Raw genomic sequence first — 17,244 nt, forward strand, 5'->3', positions numbered from 1 at the left:
CCGAGATAAACCTTTTTATTTATTTATGCTTCTCCATTTTGTTTAAAACAACAACAACAACCACCTTAATGTAACTGACAGCCCTTCCCCCTCACCCTGCCTCGGGCTGGGGGTGGTTATTGGGGAAATGGCCCCCAGGGTGGGGCTGACCAGAAGAGCCCCTCAAGGAGCTCATGGAGCCCAAATCCCCTGCCCTGGGGAGGGGACCTGTAGTGTGTGACGGGAGCCTCTCCCGAGCCTCTGCTTGTACCATCGAAGATGCCCTTGGCCAACAAGGGTCAGGAAGCATGGGGGAGGGATTTCAGCCTCCTCTGTCCCTACCCAGCCCAATCTCACGAGCAGGGCTGGGGGGCTTAAAAAGGGTGGAGCGGGTGGGGTTGGCTCACACGAAGGAGTACTGGTTGTTAATGGCCCTGGGGTGGCCCCCTTCCTCTCCATCACCCCCTAGTGGTGACTGCTGCAGCTGCACCATTGGGGGCACCCCCGCGTCCCCACCAGACCCAGCACCCCGGGCCTCTGAGCCTGGGGCTATGGCCTCTTCCAATTCAACCACGGGGACCAGCTCAACCACGGGGACCAGCTCTTCCGGGACCCCTCCACCGCCCGCTTTCTCTTTCTCTTGCCTCTCTTTGGCTGCTGTGGCTGCTGCTGCCGCCACTTCTGGCGCCCTCGACGCCTCTTCTGCCCCAGGCTGTGGGGGATCTGTCCATGAAGGGGGTTCAGGGGGCTGGGGTGGGTCATGGGAGATGTTCGGTTCTGGATAGGAATGGTAAGAAAACAGACTGATTGCGGAGGCAGGTGAGCTCCTGCCGCAGCCTCCCCTTCACTCAGCCCCCCAGGAGCGTGGCTGTCTCCCCACATCCCATCTCCTGAGCAACCCCCCATCCATGGAAGATGGATCATGGGCGGTGGTGAGAGGAGGACCACACTTACACACAGTCACTCGCTCCGAAGGGCATGAGGGTGCAGGAGGCATCGGGGTGGCATCCATCTCCCTCGCACACCCCTGCATGGCTCCCAGCCTGCTCCCGGCCTGGGGGGAGGGGCAACGTGGGGACAGATGGGACGGTGGGGCAAGGGAAAGGGAGAGATCAGACAGGGACATGAGACATTGAGGGAGGAGGGAGGGGGACCAGACCGAGCATCCCCGGGAAGGGCAGGCCCAAGGCCAGGCTGCGACGGAGGGCAAAGACGAGGCCAGGATGGGTCCAGGAGACAGACAGACAATGGAACAGAGGATCCGATGGAATGGGGATGCGCCCGCCCACCTCTCAGCTGCTGCCCCGGCTCCGGCTAAGAGCCTTCTGCCTTCCTGTGTCCTATCAGCGCATTTCTTTCCCTTCCAAACCCTGAGGCACAGCAGCCTCCTCTACCCTGCTCTCCCAAGCAAAGCTTCTTGTCATAGCCCCCCTGCCCCATCTTTCTGGCACACACACCTCACTTCTTGGGTGCACGGGCACCTCCTCCCCTGCAGACCTGCTCTGCTCACCCTGCTGTCGCTGGGAGGATGGGACATAGCTGACAAGGACAACATCACTGGAGCCTCCCGACTCCAAAGGGATGGGGTGCACCCGGAAGTGCTCGAGCATATCGAAAATGGACTGGAACCACAGGTGCTGGACCCGGCACTGACCCTCCTCGTTCAGCGACAAACGCAGGTGCTGAGGGCGGGATGGGGGAGGTGAGGTAGGAGGCAAAGGCCCTGCCAGGTACAAACCCCCTCCCCCGGCAGCGCTCCCTGACCCCACTGCCAACTATGCACAGAACAGAGCCTTTCCCACAGGGTGGCTCACCTTGGCCTTGCCCTGGAAGTTGAAGGTGAGGACGTATTCACCCCGCCTTGTCTCACTCTGGCGCACCAGGAAGACACCGTGGGAGCCAGTGCCGCCAGTCAGCACCAACTGTGCAGCCTTGAGCCGAGAGAGCATCCCGTGGAACCAAGGATACCCTGAGAGGGGCTGGTCCCCCTCACCACCCTCTGGCTCCCCCTGGAACAGGAAGGACCCTTCAGGAAGGAGAGAGGGAGGGAAACCGGGGTGTCAGGGCAGCCTCCCCCATCCTGGGAGAAAAAAGCCTTGCCTTCCCCTCAAGGCGCCTGCTCCCCGCATGCATCCCCAACTCCCCTGGGCCAGCTCCCTCGGGATCCCAGGAGAGGTGGTCAGGAAAGTAGGCACCCAGGCCTGGAGACGTGCACACTCACACCTCCGGTACCTGTGGCTGTTTCCGGAGTGTCCAAGGGAGGGTAGGGGGCTGAGAGGGGATGAACTGTCCCTGCTGGGGGTCCCTCTTCAATGGGGATGCGGGGGGGCAACTCTGGGGGAAGCAGTTCCATCGAGTCAAAATGGGAGGCGGCAATGGAGGCAGAGCTGGGGGAGATGGATGCCGAGGGGCGGTCTGAGAGGCCCCCATATGCCCCTGGAAAAAAAAAGGGCAAAGCTGAGAACCCAAGAAATTCCTCTTCTAAAGGACTGTCCTGGGCCCATTTCCTCACCAGTAGTCTACCCTGTGTGCAGTCGCTGGCCAAGATGCCAAACAGCTCTGTGGGTAGTGACCCCTGATGCTTTTACCAATGGCTCCTAACTGATGCTTCCTGCGCTGCTGAGGGACTGCAAAGTTATTGCAAGGAGGTCCTAAAGTCCCAATGTGTCTCCATCTTTTTCTGAATCAACAGCTGAAAGACTGTTGCAGAAACAGAGAATAGAATGCCTTAAATATATATACATGTGTTTTTGTAGAGAAGGGGTCTCGCTATATAACAACCCAGGTTGGCCCTGAGTTCCTGGACTCATGTGATCTGTCCACCTTAGCTCTGGGATTACAGGCGTGAGCCACCGTGCCCAGCTGCCTCAAATATTTTGACATTCAAAAGGAGTTCTGGGCCGGGCACGGTGGCTCACACCTGTAATCCCAGCACTTCGGGAGGTTGAGGCAGGAGGATCACTTGAGGTTAGTAGTTCGAGAGCAGCCTGGGCAACATGGTGAAACACCATCTCTACTAAAAATACAAAAATTAGCTGGACGTAGTGGTGCACTCCTGTAATCCTAGCTACTTGGGAGGCTGAGGCAGAAGAATTGCTTGAACCCGGGAGGCGGAGGTTGCAGTGAGCCGAGATTGTTTCACTGCACTGCAGCCTGGGCGACAGAGCAAGCCTGTCTCAAAACACACACACACACACACACACACACACACACACACGGAATTCTTGCTGGACACAGTGGCTCACACCTGTAATCCCAGCCTTTTGGGAGGCCGAGGTGTGAGAATAACTTGAGACCACGAGTTCAAGACCAGCTTGGGCAACATGGTGAGACCCCATCTCTTACAAAAAATAAAAAATTAGCTAGGTGTGGTGGTGGCACACGCCTGTGGTCCCAGCAACTTGAGCGGCTGAGGCAGGAAGATGGCTTGAGCCAGGGAGGTCAAGGCTGCAGGAAGCTGTGACTGCACCACTGCACTCCAGCCTGGGAGACATAGCAAGACCCTATCTCAAAAACAAAAACACAAACAATTTTTTAAAAATAAAAAAATTTAAAAAACAAACAAAAAAAAAAGGTGTCCTTTGTTGAACTATAGGACAAAGCCCCTAACTCTAAGAGGAATCAAAGATGCTCCTTCTATTACTCCCCCAACCCACACCAACTTGAGCTTTACCTTACCTTGTATTCACGTCTCTTCCACTTTAACCCAATTATACCATCCAATTTGTCCCCATATCCTGGGCCCTCCCCGCAGGTCTCTGCTCTTGCCCTTCGCGTCCCCAGGCGTGTCCTCTCCTTTCCTCGGCGTCGCAGTCCCTGTCTCTCCCACCTTCCCCTGCTCTCTTCCTCCCCCGAGCTCCCAACGTGCTTCCTGCTTGTGCTGATCAGGGGACACTAAGCTTTCTATAGGGAGTGATGTCAACCCAGCTCAAAGCCTCTAGAGGACAAGGAGCTCATCTCAGGCATCCTAGCTACCCCATCCTGGCCCGGGACACAGAGCAGGGCCAGGTATGCACTAGGGCCATCCTCCAAGTCTGTCCAACAGCAGGCCACTGCCTACACAAATGTCATAGGCAGGCAGTGCTCAGAAGACAGGCGTGTGGTGCACAGACAGCATGGCTTGGGAAACAGGGTGGCGCAGCCCCTGTCTTCCTCAGTGACCCTCAGGTGTCCTCTCCCTGGTCTTAGCTACTGAGATCTGATGAGATGCAAGGTCCACTTTAGATCTAAGATTCCATGAATCATGTGTTCATTCACTGAATACAGCCTGTGTGCTAGGCACTGTGCAGCTGGAACTCAGAACGGAGGGTCAGGAGAAAAGGCTATAGTGGAGGCCGAATCTAGAAATATGAGTTGGGACCGGGTGACACATCTTTGTGTGTTTGTTGGGTATGTGTGTTTGGTCAGACCAAAAAGTACGGAGTCAAGAGAAAATGTGATTGCCCCTGACAGACACAGAGATGCAGAGTAAGAACAAAACAAAGATTTCTACAAAGTGTTCCAGAAGCTTGGAGAAAACAACCATTATTTCCAGCCAGAGTGGTGGCTGGCAGGACAATGACTGAAAAAGTGACAAGGCTGGGCGCAGAAGGCTGGCTAAGGTTTGCTTGGGGCTTGCGTGGGGTCACGATTATTCTAAACAGCAAACTGTGGCTGTGTTCAGGGACAAAAGACCAACATTTGGTGGGGTTGGGGTGGGGCATCTGGAAAACAGGGATGGGGGCACAGTGGAGTCTGGAGAGGGCATGGTGCCTGACAGCAGGGGCCCCGCATGGCAGGTTCCGAGGCTCCGAGCTCTCTCAGGCTCCACCCTTACCCTGCGACAGGCGGTCATTGCTCTCGCTGGGTCCAAGCAGCAGGTCCTGGCTGGGTAGACTCTCCGAGTGATTCAGGCAGGACAGCTCCAGGCTGTCTGTGTTCTCCCTTGTAAGGAATGAGGTCCCAGGGGCCAGAGGAAGGGTCATGGGGCGGGGACTGGTAGCAGGGCAGGGTCTGCAGAGACAGGGAAGATGGTGCTGGGAGGAAAGTCACCAGGTGAGAGGCGCAAGGCTGCTCCCCAACCCCACCCTATGTCCCTTAGCGACAGAAGTCAGGCTCCTCACCCTGGGCTCAGGCATTCTTGGATGTCAGACACCCAGGCCTTCACATGCTGGGCATCCACTGTCTCCAGGATATACTCGGAGGGACCTTCCACCTACAGAGATGAGACGACGCCTCAGCTGGGGCAGGGGCAGGGAGGAGGCTTAATCCATGCCTAATGAGAACAATGTATGTAGGCTGTCTAAAAACAAGATGCATTCGAATTCTCTCTGGAGGCCGGGTACAGCGGCTCACACCTGTAATCCCAGCACCTCTGGAGGATCACTTGAGCCCAGGAGTTCGACCAGTCTGGGCAACACAGTGAGAACCTGTCTCTAAAAAAATTGAAAAATAAAATTAGGCCGGGCCGGGTACGATGGCTCACACCTGTAATTCCAGCACTTTGCGAGGCCAAGGAGGGTGGATCACAAGGTCAAGAGTTCGAGACCAACCTGACCAATGTGGTGAAACCCCGTCTCTACTAAAAATACAAAAATTAGCCAGGCGTGGTGGCAGGCGCCTGTAGTCCCAGCTACTCAGGAGGCTGAGACAGGAGAATCGCTTGAACCCGGGAGGCAGAGGTTGCAGTGAGCCAAGATCATGCCACTTCAACTCCAGCCTGGGAGATAGAGTAAAACGCCGTCTCAAAAAAATAAAAAATAAAAATAAAATAAAATAAAATAGGCCGGGCGCAGTGGCTCACACCTATAATCCCAGCACTTTGGGAGGCCGAGGCGGGCGAATCACGAGGTCAGGAGATCGAGACCATCCTGGCTAACTCAGTGAAACCCCGTCTCTACTAAAAATACAAAAAAATTATCCGGGCGTGGTGGCGGGTGCCAGTAGTCCCAGCTACTCGGGAGGCTGAGGCAGGAAAATGGCGTGAACCCAGGAGGTGGAGCTTGCAGTGAGTCAAGATCGCACCACTGCACTCCAGCCTGGGCAACAGAGCGAGACTCCGTCTCAAAAAAAATAAATAAATAATAAAATAAAATAAGGCCAGGCACAGTGGCTCACACCTGTGATCCCAACACTTTGGGAGGCCAAGGGGGGTGGATAACTTGAGGCCAGTTTGAGACCAGCCTGCCAAACATGGCAAAACCCATTTCTGCTAAACATACAAAAAAATTAGCTGGGCATAGTGGTGCACGCCTGTAATCCCAGCTACTCAGGAGGCTGAGGCACGAGAATCGCTTGAACCCGGGAGGCAGAGGTTGCAGTGAGCCAAGATCGTGCTGCTGCACTCCAGCCTGGGCAGCAGAGCGAGGCTCTATCTCAAATGTAAATAAATAACAAAATTAGCCAGGCATGGTGTCACATGCCTGTAGTCCCAGCTCCTTAGGGGGCTGAGGCAGGAAGATCACTTGAGCCCAGGAGTTCGAGGCTACACGAGGCTACAGTGAGCTATGATCAGGTTGCTGCACTCCTGATTTAGAGGGAGACCCTGTCTCTCTAAAACAACCACAACAACAAAAACCCCACAGTTCTCTTTCAAGTGGAGACATTGTTTTTGAGAGTAAGAACATTTCCCTGTCTTCCCCTATCCCAGAAAAGCTGCAGCCCCAGGGACACACTTTCAAGGCACTGGACACATATATATACCTCCTTTCGGCGACGCCACTTGCTTAAATGCGCTGAAGGCTTTCTCCTTAACACAAGCACTGCCGGCGGGTGGGAAGCTGAATTCCTACCTTAACCACAAACGTGTTCTCCCGGTCAGGCATCTCCAGGGCTGTGGTTGTCCGGACGTCTGTGATAGAAGAGCAGGGGATGCTGAGTCGGGGCCGAGAGGCCTAGGTCAGGAGAAAGAAACAGATCCGGGTGTTTGGTTTCCAAAGACCACTCTTCCCTTCCCTCCAGACATTCATCTTTCCTTCTACATCCTCAGGAAGTTAGACAAAAGGCAGTCACACTGCTTTCTCAGTCCTGCCCGCAGCTGCTAACACAGAGCCAGGAGCCAGCTTTACCAACAAAAAGTGAGCAACACCAGGGCCGTGGGCTGGTAAACCCCAGAGCTTATCTGCAGGGCTGTGACCACTCTGAGCACTCTCTCACTTGCTCTCAGTCACCCACCCTTCAAGGGGCCTCACCTTGGGTGGTACAAAGAACTCCAGGCGACTTCCTCCTCCTCCTTCTCCTTCACTTCGAAGCAGCAGGCGGCACTTCTGCCACTGAGGCTGCCCTCCTCCCCCTGAAGGAGGCCCAGCCACCCCTCCTCCCCGGCCCACTCCGGCTGGGTCAGGGGCTGCCTCCTCAGCCCCCATGAAACTCAGCAGCTCTTCCCTCTGCACCATCCCTGCTCCATCCTTCAAGGCGCCCCCTCCCCGACTGAGTCTCAGCCTCTCAAAACGGTGAGTCCATCTTTCCCCAGGGGACGTTCCATCACTGACCAGTCCCCTACCAACGGTCCCAGCCCCGCCAGAGGAGTTGGAGTTGCTGTTTCCACCTAAGACTGGGGGGCCTGACGAGGTCTCCAGGGGCCCAGCGGAGGAGGGAGGGTCAACGGTCCCCCGCCACTGCAGGATGCCACGGACTGAGCCTCGGACGGAGCGACCCACTGAGCGCAGGGAGAAGCGCTTCTTGAGCTTCGGCTTGGAGGAGGTTGTAGAGGAGGAAGAGACTGAGGAAGGGAGGGGGCCGGCCAGGTCCTCAGATGATCGAGAAGGGCCCAGCACAGCCAGGGGCCCACCCACCCTGCAGCTCTCAAGGGACAGGTCATGTGGCGAAATCTCCGCACCAGGGCTCAGGGGAGCCAGGATGGGTGGCGACAGGGAGCCAGAGGCCCGGGCCACCTCGGCTTCAAAGTGCTGCAGGAAGAGCTCGGCAAAACGGCGGGAGAAGGCAGCCTCAGCCCCAGGCCCCGCATATTGGGGGTGGGAGGCCAGGTAGAGGCGAAAACGGCGGGCAAAGTCCAGAGCCGCAGCCCGGGCGTGGGACTCACAGAACTCCCGCCAACTAGGGGGCGGGGGTGGGGGCAGTGGGGGAGACGAGGGGGAGGCCCCGTCCTCTGGGGAAGGGGCACCATTCATGATGGGCCCCAGGAGGTGGAGAGGGGGAGCCTGTGGGGCACAAAGAGGGAGGCGGCCAGAAGACGAGGGGTGGGCGGCAGCAGCTGCGGAAGGAAGAGAGAGGCACACACGAGGGTCACTGCTGAGGGCGCACTGGAGGCTGCATCCCACCCCCAGCCAGAGATGTCAGACCCTACTTCAGACTCCGCAGAGAGCAATGGGGAAGGGAGCCCAACACCTCCCTTCCCTCTCCCAGATTCTGGCACCCTGCAGGCCCCAGCCAACTGGCTCCCCAGCGTCTAGCCTGCCCCGAGCCTGCCACATTTGCCCCCACTTTCCTTAGCTTTGGATCCAGCAGTAGAGGGCTTTGGAGCACCTTCCCCCTAAAAAAGAAAACTTTTCCAGATCACCCCCCTTCTCTCCATCAGATCCTCCAATATTCATGTCACACTTCCCATGAGCCATTCTAGAGGCTCCACTTGGTTATCTTACCTTTCCCTGAGAGGTTTCAAAGACCTCTCGAACAGATGAGGAAACCGAAGCTCAGAAAAGTTTCAGAACTCCAAGTCTACTATTTTCCCCACTTCATAGTCCCTGTCCCCAGGGACCGGCTGGGCCAGCCTCAGCCATAGCACCTCACCACCCCAGCACGCAGGGGGCTAGAGGGAAGCTGGGATTCTAGACCTTAGAAAGCCTGCCTCACTCATCTTAGGGTCCAGCTCTTTGGAGGGGGCCGATTCATTAATGAGGATGGATGCATGACGGACCAAAACAGTAATTGTCTTGAAAGCTGACCCCAGAGTCCAGCACCCACGCACTGCGTGAAAGAGATTTGAAACAGCTGCAGCCCACTTCTTTGGTATCCCTTCAGTCTGGGGCCAGAGGCCGCAGGGGCCCCAAAGGAGAAACTGGGTTGGGTCAGGTCAAGTCTTTGCTGGCCTCACGTAAACAAAACATCACAGGGAGAGCTGGGGCCCTAGGATTTTTCACCTTCCATTCTCCCACTGGGGAGTATGCCCTAAAGGCAGGTTAGCCTTCTGGTTAAGGCCATGGACTTGGAGTCAGACCAGGGCTCAAACCACCTTATAAGCACCCAGTCCAGCCACCTTATGAGCGATGTTATCTTGAACAAATTCCACGTCCTCTCTGAGCCTCCGTTTTTGTATCTGTTAAGCAGAGCTAATGATCCCTCCCCCCTCGAAATGTTGAGAGAATTACATGGAATGGGGTATGTCAGCGCTGAACGCAAAGGAAGCATCCGCTAAACGACTGCCATTGTTACTATATTCATGTGGGAGAAGAATATTATAGTTCCAATTTTCTAAAAGAGAAATTAGAGAAAGGAGGAGCCCTCTCAAGGTCTTACAACTAGAAAGTGGCAGAGCTGGGTGTGGAATTTACAACCCTTGGCTCTTTTGTTAGCGCTCCTCCCCCCACGCAATACTGGAAGGTGACAGCCCCAGGACTGGGGCCAGAGCAGCTCAGGAAAGTCTCCCCAAACCCTCAGCGACCTCAGACTCCTGTTCAAACCTACAGCCAGGCTGTAAATCGGCGAACCCTCCCCTTCCTCCTGGGCCTCGACCCTACAAGCTCAGATGGCTCCAACCGCAGGGACAACTCCAAACCAACGAGAAACAATCAGGAGATGGAAGAGTCATGGAGCACGGGGGAACCCAGCCAAGAAGTGCAGACCAATCTCCAGCCAGCGGCCACCTCGGCTCACACAGGCCCACCCAACCCTCTGCACCGCAGACAGACCCAGCCCCCTTCAGGCCCGCTGACCCTACGACTCCTAAGCTGGTGACTCAGTTTCTCTTCTGCCAAGCAGGACTCAGACACATTTTCCCGGTGCACCTGCCTCCTGGCTCAGTTCTGATATTTCCCGAAGGGCGGGTGGTGGAGGGTGCAGGCTCCGCTCTCGGCTCGGACCCTCCGGGCCCGGTGGTCCATATACTCCGACCCGACCCTACTCCCTGGACACCCCCCAGCCGCCCATTTTCCGGGGCCGCATCCGCCTCGGGACCAACCCTGTCTGCTGCACTCTCCGGGGCCGAGTGCCCCTCCAGCCCCCGGCCCTCCACGCCCACCCCCAACAGGAATCCTCTCGGGCGCCAGGGCCGGGTCGCGGAGAGGGAAAAGGCACTTGAAGAGGGGGGTTCCGGTTCCGGTCCCACCTGCATCTCGGTCCCCGCGGTTAGCTCCGGCGGCGGCGGCGGCGGCTCCCGCTCCCTGCGCCCCCACCCACTGCGCGACGAGCGCCCAGCCCGGTTCCGCGCAGGCGCCAGGACCCCCTTTCCCGTCGCTGAGGGAAGCGACCATAGAGAACAGCGGCGGGAGGGAAGGGCACCTTCATACTTACTTCCGCCATCCTTCCACTCGGCGCCGACCCCGGGAGACCGAAGACGGTGTGGATCTCGTAGGGCTTCAGTGCCTTCTCCAGTTGCACCTAAAAGCGACCACAGACGCAGCGGGGGAAGGGCTTGGATCCCACTAGAGCGTCGTCCCGGAGGAAATTCGGGACAAAGGGGCAATGTCGACCATAGAGAAGCGCCTTAGGGGATAGAGTCCCAGGGCCCGGCTGAGGGCTAGAGTAGCTGCCGAGCACCGGAAACCAGCGAGATGATGAGGCTGTGTGAACGGCCCGCTGCAGCCTAGAGCGCCGGCCCCGCTGCGGAGGGGCATGCGGACAACGCCCCCAATGAGCTGAGCGAGGAAGGAAGCGGGTGACCTTGGGGACGCCCTGCGGGGAGGCGGAGCCTGAACTTACGACCTTGGATTATCTGAGGAAAGGGGCAGGCGTTCCAGGAGTTTGCATCTCTGAGACTGGAGATGAAGATGGGTGGGGGGTGGGGGGTGGGTAGAAATAATGAGGTCAGGGCCCCGCGCAGTGGCTCATGCCTGTAATCCCAGCACTTCGGAAGGGCGAGGCAGGTGGATCACCTGAGGTCAGGAGTTCGAGAACAGCCTGGCCAACATAGTGAAACCCCGTCTCTACTAAAAATACAAAAATTAGCCGGGCATGGTGGCGCGCGCCTGTAGTCCCAGTCCCTCGGGAGGCAGAGGCAGGAGAATAGCTTGAATCCGGAAGGCAGAGATTGCGGTGAGCCGAGATGGCGCCGTAGCACTCCAGCCCGGGCAACAGAACTAGAATCCCCACTTAAAAAAAACAAAACAAAAAAAAAAGTGAAGTCAGGGCCGGGCGCGCTGGCTCACGCCTGTAATCCCAGCACTTTGGGAGGCCGAGGCTGGCGGATGACTTGAGGTGAGGAGTTTGAGACCAGCCTGACCAACATGGTGAAACCCTGTCTGTACTAAAAATACAAAAAATTTAGCCGGGCCTGGTGGCAGGCGCCTGTAATCCCAGCCCCTTGGGAGACCGAGGCAGGAGAATAGCTTGAAGCCGGGAGGCAGAGGTTGCGGTGAGCCGAGATGGCGCCACGGCACTCCAGCCCGGGCAACAGAGCTAGACTCCCTATCAAAAAAAAGAAAGAATTAATGAGGGCAAGGCCGGACGTAGTGGCTCACGCCTGTAATCCCAGCACTTTGGGAGGCCGAGGCTGCCGGATCACTTGAGGTCAGGAGTTTGAGACCAGCCTGACCAACATGGTGAAACCCCATCTGCACTAAAAATACAAAAAATTTAGCCGGGTTTGGTGGCAGGCGCCTGTACTCCCAGCTACTTGAGAGGAGGCTGAGGCAGAAGAATCACTTGAACCCGGGAGGCAGAAGTTGCAGTGAGCCAAGACTGTGCCACTGCAATCCAGCCTGGGCAAAAGAGCGAGACTCCATCTCAAAAATAATAATAATAATAATGAGGTCAGTTTCAGACGTGCTTTTGAGACATCTGTGGGCATATAGTCTGGAGCTCAGAAGAGACATCAAGGCCAGTTAGAGAAATCGAGAACAATTAAAGTATGGAGGGTAGTCGAAAGCATCAGCACAGTGAGATCCTCCACCCATCCAGTCTCTGATTGACCCGGCTCCAGCTGGCCTAAACAGTAAAGGACGCTATGGCCCAAGTAATCAAAAAGTTCAGAGCGGACAGATTAGGACAGGTGAACACAGGGGCCAGAAGATATCAGGAACCTGTGGCTCACCATCTCTGGTTCTGCCTTCCCCATGCATTTGGCTTCACCCTCAGGCAGGCTCTCCTCTCTTAGTGGCAAAATAGCTTTTTGTAGCTCCAAGCTTAAACCCTAATAGCTTAGCAACTCTCCTAGAAGGAGCATGCCTCTTTTCTGAGACTCCCAATGAAATTTCCAGAACTGAGTAGCTGATTGGATCAAGTGCCCATCCTGGAACTCGAAGACAAATAAATAACCCAAGAGGGGAAGACGGATAAATATCCTGACTCACCTAAGAATGTTCAAGCCCGGGCGCAGTGGCTCACGCCTGTAATCCCAGCACTTTGGGAGGCCGAGACAGGCGGATCACGAGGTCAGGAGATCAAGACCATCCTGGCTAACACAGTGAAACCCCATCTCTGCTAAAAATACAAAAAAATTAGCCGGGCGTGGTGGCGGGCAACTGTAGTCCCAGCTACTCGGGAGGCTGAGGCAGGAGAATGGCGTGAACCCTGGAGGCAGAGCTTGCAGTGGGCTGAGATCGCACCACTGCACTCCAGCCTGGGTAACAGAGCGAGACTCCGTCTCAAAAAAAAAATGTTCTAAGATGGCCGGGCGCAGTGGCTCACGCCTGTAATCCCAACACTGGGAGGCCGAGGCGGGGGCATCGTGAGTTCAGGAGTTCAAGACCATCCTGGCCGACATAGTGAAACCCCACCTCTACTAAAAATACAAAAATTAGCTGGACATGGTGGCACATGCCTGTAATCCCAGCTACTCGGGAGGCTGAGGAAGGAGAATCACTTGAACCTGGGAGGCGGAGGCTGTGGTGAGCCAAAATCATCCCACGGCACTCCAGCCTGGGCAACAGAGCGAGACTCCATCTCAAAAAAAAAAAAAAAAAAAGTGCTGGGCATGGTGGCTCAGTCTTGTAATCAATCCCACTGTAATCAATCCCAGCACTTTGGGAGGCTATGGTGGGCAGATCACTTGAGGTCAGGAGTTTGAGACCAGCCTAGCCAACATAGCGAAACCTCATCTCTACCAAAAATATAAAAAATTAGCCAGATGTGGTGGCACGTGCCTGTAATCCCAGCTGCTTGGGAGGCTGAGGCACGAGAATCGCTTGAACCTGGGAGGTGGAGGTTGCAGTGAGCTGAGATCGTGCCACTGCACTCCAGACTGGGCAACAGAGGGAGACTCCATCTCCAGAAATTAAAAAAAATAAATCTGGAGTCCTAACTATTGGAACAGAAATCACATACCAGAGACCAGGGAGTGTGGGAGTGAGTATAGGATGTGTGTGTGTGTCAGGGGAAATGGGCAAACACAAACACAAATGATATAAAGGGATCTGTGGGAGATCACAGGGTGCGCTGCCATCGTCTCCTCTAGAAGGCATTGATAAGTAAGAGACTGCTGTGTGACTTGGTGAGAGTAGTTTCAGCAGAAGCCAAATGGTAGTGGTTTGAGGAATGAGTGGAAGGTAAAGAAGGAGGAGGCCGGGCGCTGTGGCTCATGCCTGTAATTCCAGCACTTTGGGAGGCCAAGGCAGGCGGATCACCTGAGGACAGGAGTTTGAGACCCGCCTGGCCAACATGGCAAAACCCTGTCTCTACTAAAATTAGCCAGGCGTGGTGGCACGCACCTGTAATCCCAGCTACTTGGGAGGCTGAGGCAGGAGAATCGCTTGAACCTGGGAGGTGGAGGTCGCAGTGAGTCAAGATCGTGCCACTGCATTCCAGCCTGGGCGACAGAGCAAGACTCCATCTTAAAAAAAAAAAAAAAAAAAAAAAATTCAACAAGTGGGAGGAAAAATGTGGAGAGATGTTCTACACAGTTTGGCTGAAAAGAGGAGGACAGAGATAAGGCAGGTTGTAAGTGAGAAGGTAGAAAGGTTTGCTTGTTTGTTTCTATCTTGAGGAAGATCTGATTTTGTTGGAAACATTAAGGGGAAAGGAATCAGTAGAGAGGATGGTCGCTGAAGGAGCAAGGTTGCGGGAAAGGTTGGTGGGGACATTATCCAGGACCCAGGTTAAGTCAAGGCATTAATATGAAGGGGAGAAACCCTTCTTCCTCATAAGCAGGGATGTAAAACTCGGGATGCTTTCCGCTATAACTACTAGAAACCCTAATTCCAGCTAACTTAAACATGAAAAGAGCGGGGGGTCTATTGGTTTAAATAATTGAAAAATCAGAGATAGAATGACTTCAGGCATGGCTGGAGCCAGAGGCTCAATGTTGATTTTAACTTGGTCTCAGTCTCTTTTAGTTCTGCTTTTCCCCGGACTTTCTTTCTTTTTCTCTTTTTTTTTTCCTGATACAGGGTCTTGCTCTGTCACCCGGGCTGGAGTGCAGTGGTACAATCATAGCTTACTGCAGCTTCGAACTCCTGGGCTGAGGCAATCCTCTCACCTCAGCCTCCCCAGTAGCTGGGACCACAGGCATGACCCACGCCTGGCTCCCTGGACTGTCTTCGTTCTCAGGGAGGTTGTCTTCTCGTAAGTAGCAAAATAGCCAAGCCTCATTCTACCAGCTTAAACAACCCTGGCAGAAAAAGAGTATAGCTTTCCCAATAGCTCCAGCAAATAAAACAGGGCTGTCTCATCAGCTCAGCTTTCATCGCCCAGTGATCTTCTGTCATTTAATAAGGAATTTATCTGTTGGGTACTGGGCTTAATACCTGAGTGATGTACAACACTCCCCCATGTACAACAAACCCCCATGACAGGTGTCTATCTATGTGATAAACCTTCACATGTACCCCCAAACCTAAAATAAAAGTTAAATAAATAGGCTGGGCGTGGTGGCTCACGCCTGTAATCCCAGCACTTTAGGAGGCTGAGGCAGGCGAATCACCCGAGGCTGGGAGTTCAAGACCAGCCTGGGCAACATGGTGAAACCCCATCTCTACAACAAATAAAAAAAAATTAGCTAGGTGTGGTGGTCCATGCCTGTAATCCCAGCTACTCGGGAGGCTGAGGCATGAGAATGGCTTGAACCAGGGAGGCAGAGGTTGCAGTGAGCCAAGATCATGCACAGCAAAATCCTGTCTCTAAAAAAACCCAAATAAATGATTTTTTTTTTTTTTTTTTTTTTTTTGAGAAACAGTCTCGCTGTGTCACCCAGGCTAGAGTGCAGTGGTATGATCTCAGCTCACTGCAAACTCTGCCTCCTGGGTTCAAGTGATTCTCATGCCTCAGCCTCCCGAATAGCTGAGATTACAGGCGTGCGCCACCAGGACTGGCTAATTTTTATATTTTTAGCAGAGATGGGGATTCACCATGTTAGCGAAGCTGGTCCCGAACTCCCAGCCTCAAGTGATCTGCCCGACTTGGCCTCCCAGAGTGCTGGGATTACAAGTGTGAGCCACTATGCCCAGCCAAATAAATAAAATTTTAAAAAGAATTTGGCTGGTCTTTGTCCTAGGTTCCTGGCATAGAGCTTCCAAAACACTTGGAATTTCCTGAGTCATAGAAATGTCTGTTACTCAGAAGTTCCTTATGTAACACCTGAGTTTTGTTGTTTGTTTGTTTGAGACAGAGTCTCACTGTCTCCCAGGCTGGAGTGCAGTGGCGCCATCTTGGCTTACTGCAACCTCCACCTCCTCCCGGGTTCAAGCCATTCTCCCACCTCAACTTCCCAAGTAGCTGGGATTGCAGGCATGGGCCACCACACCCAGCTAATCTTTGTATTTTTAGTAGAGACAGGGTTTCACCACGTTGGCCAGGCTGCTCTCGAACTCCTGACCTCAGGTGAGCCACCCACCCCTACCTCCCAAAATGCTGGGATTACAGACGTGAGCCACTGTGCCCAGCCAACACCTGAGTTTTTGCTAATGAGGTGACTCATGGCAGGCCCTCAGTAGCTTCAGGATAGGGCCTAGTCACCAGAAAGACCAACCTTGTGATTAGAGGGTTGGGATTTTGAGCCAGCCCAACCCCCAGGGAGGTAAGACCAATCACATGGCCAGTGATTTACTAATAAGAACTCCAGCCGGGCACGGTGGCTCACGCCTGTAATCCCAGCACTTTGGGAGGCAGAGGCGGATGGATCACGAGGTCAGGAGATCGAGACCATCCTGGCTAACACAGTGAAACCCCGTCTCTACTAAAAATACCAAAAATTAGCCAGGCGTGGTGGCGGGCACCTGTAGTGCCAGCTACTCGGGAGGCCTGAGGCAGGAGAATGGCGTGAACCCAGGACGCAGAGCTTGCAGTGAGCCGAGATTGCGCCACTGCACTCCAGCCTGGGCAACAGAGCGAGACTCCATCTCAAAAAAAAAAAAAAGAACTCCAGACACTGAAACTCAGTGGGTGTTCTGGTCGGCAAATGCATTGATGTGCTGGGAGGTGACGTGCCCCGCTTCCACAGGGGAGAGGGCACAGGAGCTTGGTGGCCTGCTCTCCCAGCTCTCCCTGTGTGTCTCTTCATTGGTTGCCCCTGCTTTGTATTCTTTGTAAAGCTGTAATCCCAAGTGTAGTGCTTTCCTGCATTCTATGAGTCATTGTTTTTATTTAAGTAAAATTTACATGTATAATTTACATCTTTACCATTTTTAAGTGTACAGTTCAGTGGTAATAAATACATTTATATTATGTTTTGCCCTTTCACCCCCCCCCCCGCCCCCACTCCCCATTATGAGCCATTCTTGTGAACTGTTGAACCTGATGGGGGACAGTGTAGCCTCCTCTGGGAAGCCATGCATGGCTGGTCCACCTAGGCCACCTCTCAACTATCTTTTTTTTTTTTGAGACAGAGTCTCACTCTGTTGCCCAGGTTGGAGTGCAGTGATGCAATCTTGGCTCACTGCAACCTCCATCTCCCGGGTTCAAGCAATTCTCCTGCCTTAGCCTCCCAAGTAGCTGGGATTACACGTGTGCATCACCGCGTCCAGCTAATTTTTGTATTTTTAGTACAGACGAGGTTTCATCACGTTGGCCAGGCTGGTCTCGAACTCCTGACCTCAAGTGATCCACCCACCTCGGCCTCCCAAAGTGATGGGATTACAGGTGTGAGCCACTGGGCCTGGCCTCAAGTACCTTTTACTTAGTAGCTTTTGTGTGACATTCACCAAGTGCTTCCAGTTGTGATGTCTCCCATCACATCAGAGT

The 17,244-nt window shown here is 54.5% G+C and overlaps 1 protein-coding gene across 15 annotated transcripts in view; it reads right to left on the reverse strand.

The window, feature by feature from the left end:
- Positions 1-17,244, reverse strand: part of SH2B1 (SH2B adaptor protein 1) — a 26,689-nt gene continuing 9,445 nt past the window's right edge. Inside the window, exons 2-12 of one of the 15 annotated variants that reach the window (XM_063654232.1) lie at positions 13,779-13,900; positions 10,426-10,512; positions 7,149-8,170; positions 6,750-6,851; positions 5,082-5,173; positions 4,796-4,971; positions 2,212-2,415; positions 1,794-2,005; positions 1,490-1,661; positions 934-1,033; positions 1-756 (exon numbers count right to left, since the gene is read on the reverse strand). In XM_063654232.1, coding sequence (XP_063510302.1) covers positions 738-756; positions 934-1,033; positions 1,490-1,661; positions 1,794-2,005; positions 2,212-2,415; positions 4,796-4,971; positions 5,082-5,173; positions 6,750-6,851; positions 7,149-8,087 — 2,016 coding nt within the window. In that variant the 5' untranslated portion in view covers positions 8,088-8,170; positions 10,426-10,512; positions 13,779-13,900 and the 3' untranslated portion in view covers positions 1-737. The other 14 variants (XM_063654230.1, XM_063654231.1, XM_054454406.2 and 11 more) reach the window with 14 other exon arrangements.

This window comes from Pongo pygmaeus, chromosome 18 (genome assembly GCF_028885625.2).
Source record: "Pongo pygmaeus isolate AG05252 chromosome 18, NHGRI_mPonPyg2-v2.0_pri, whole genome shotgun sequence".
Taxonomy (NCBI): Eukaryota; Metazoa; Chordata; class Mammalia; order Primates; family Hominidae; genus Pongo; species Pongo pygmaeus.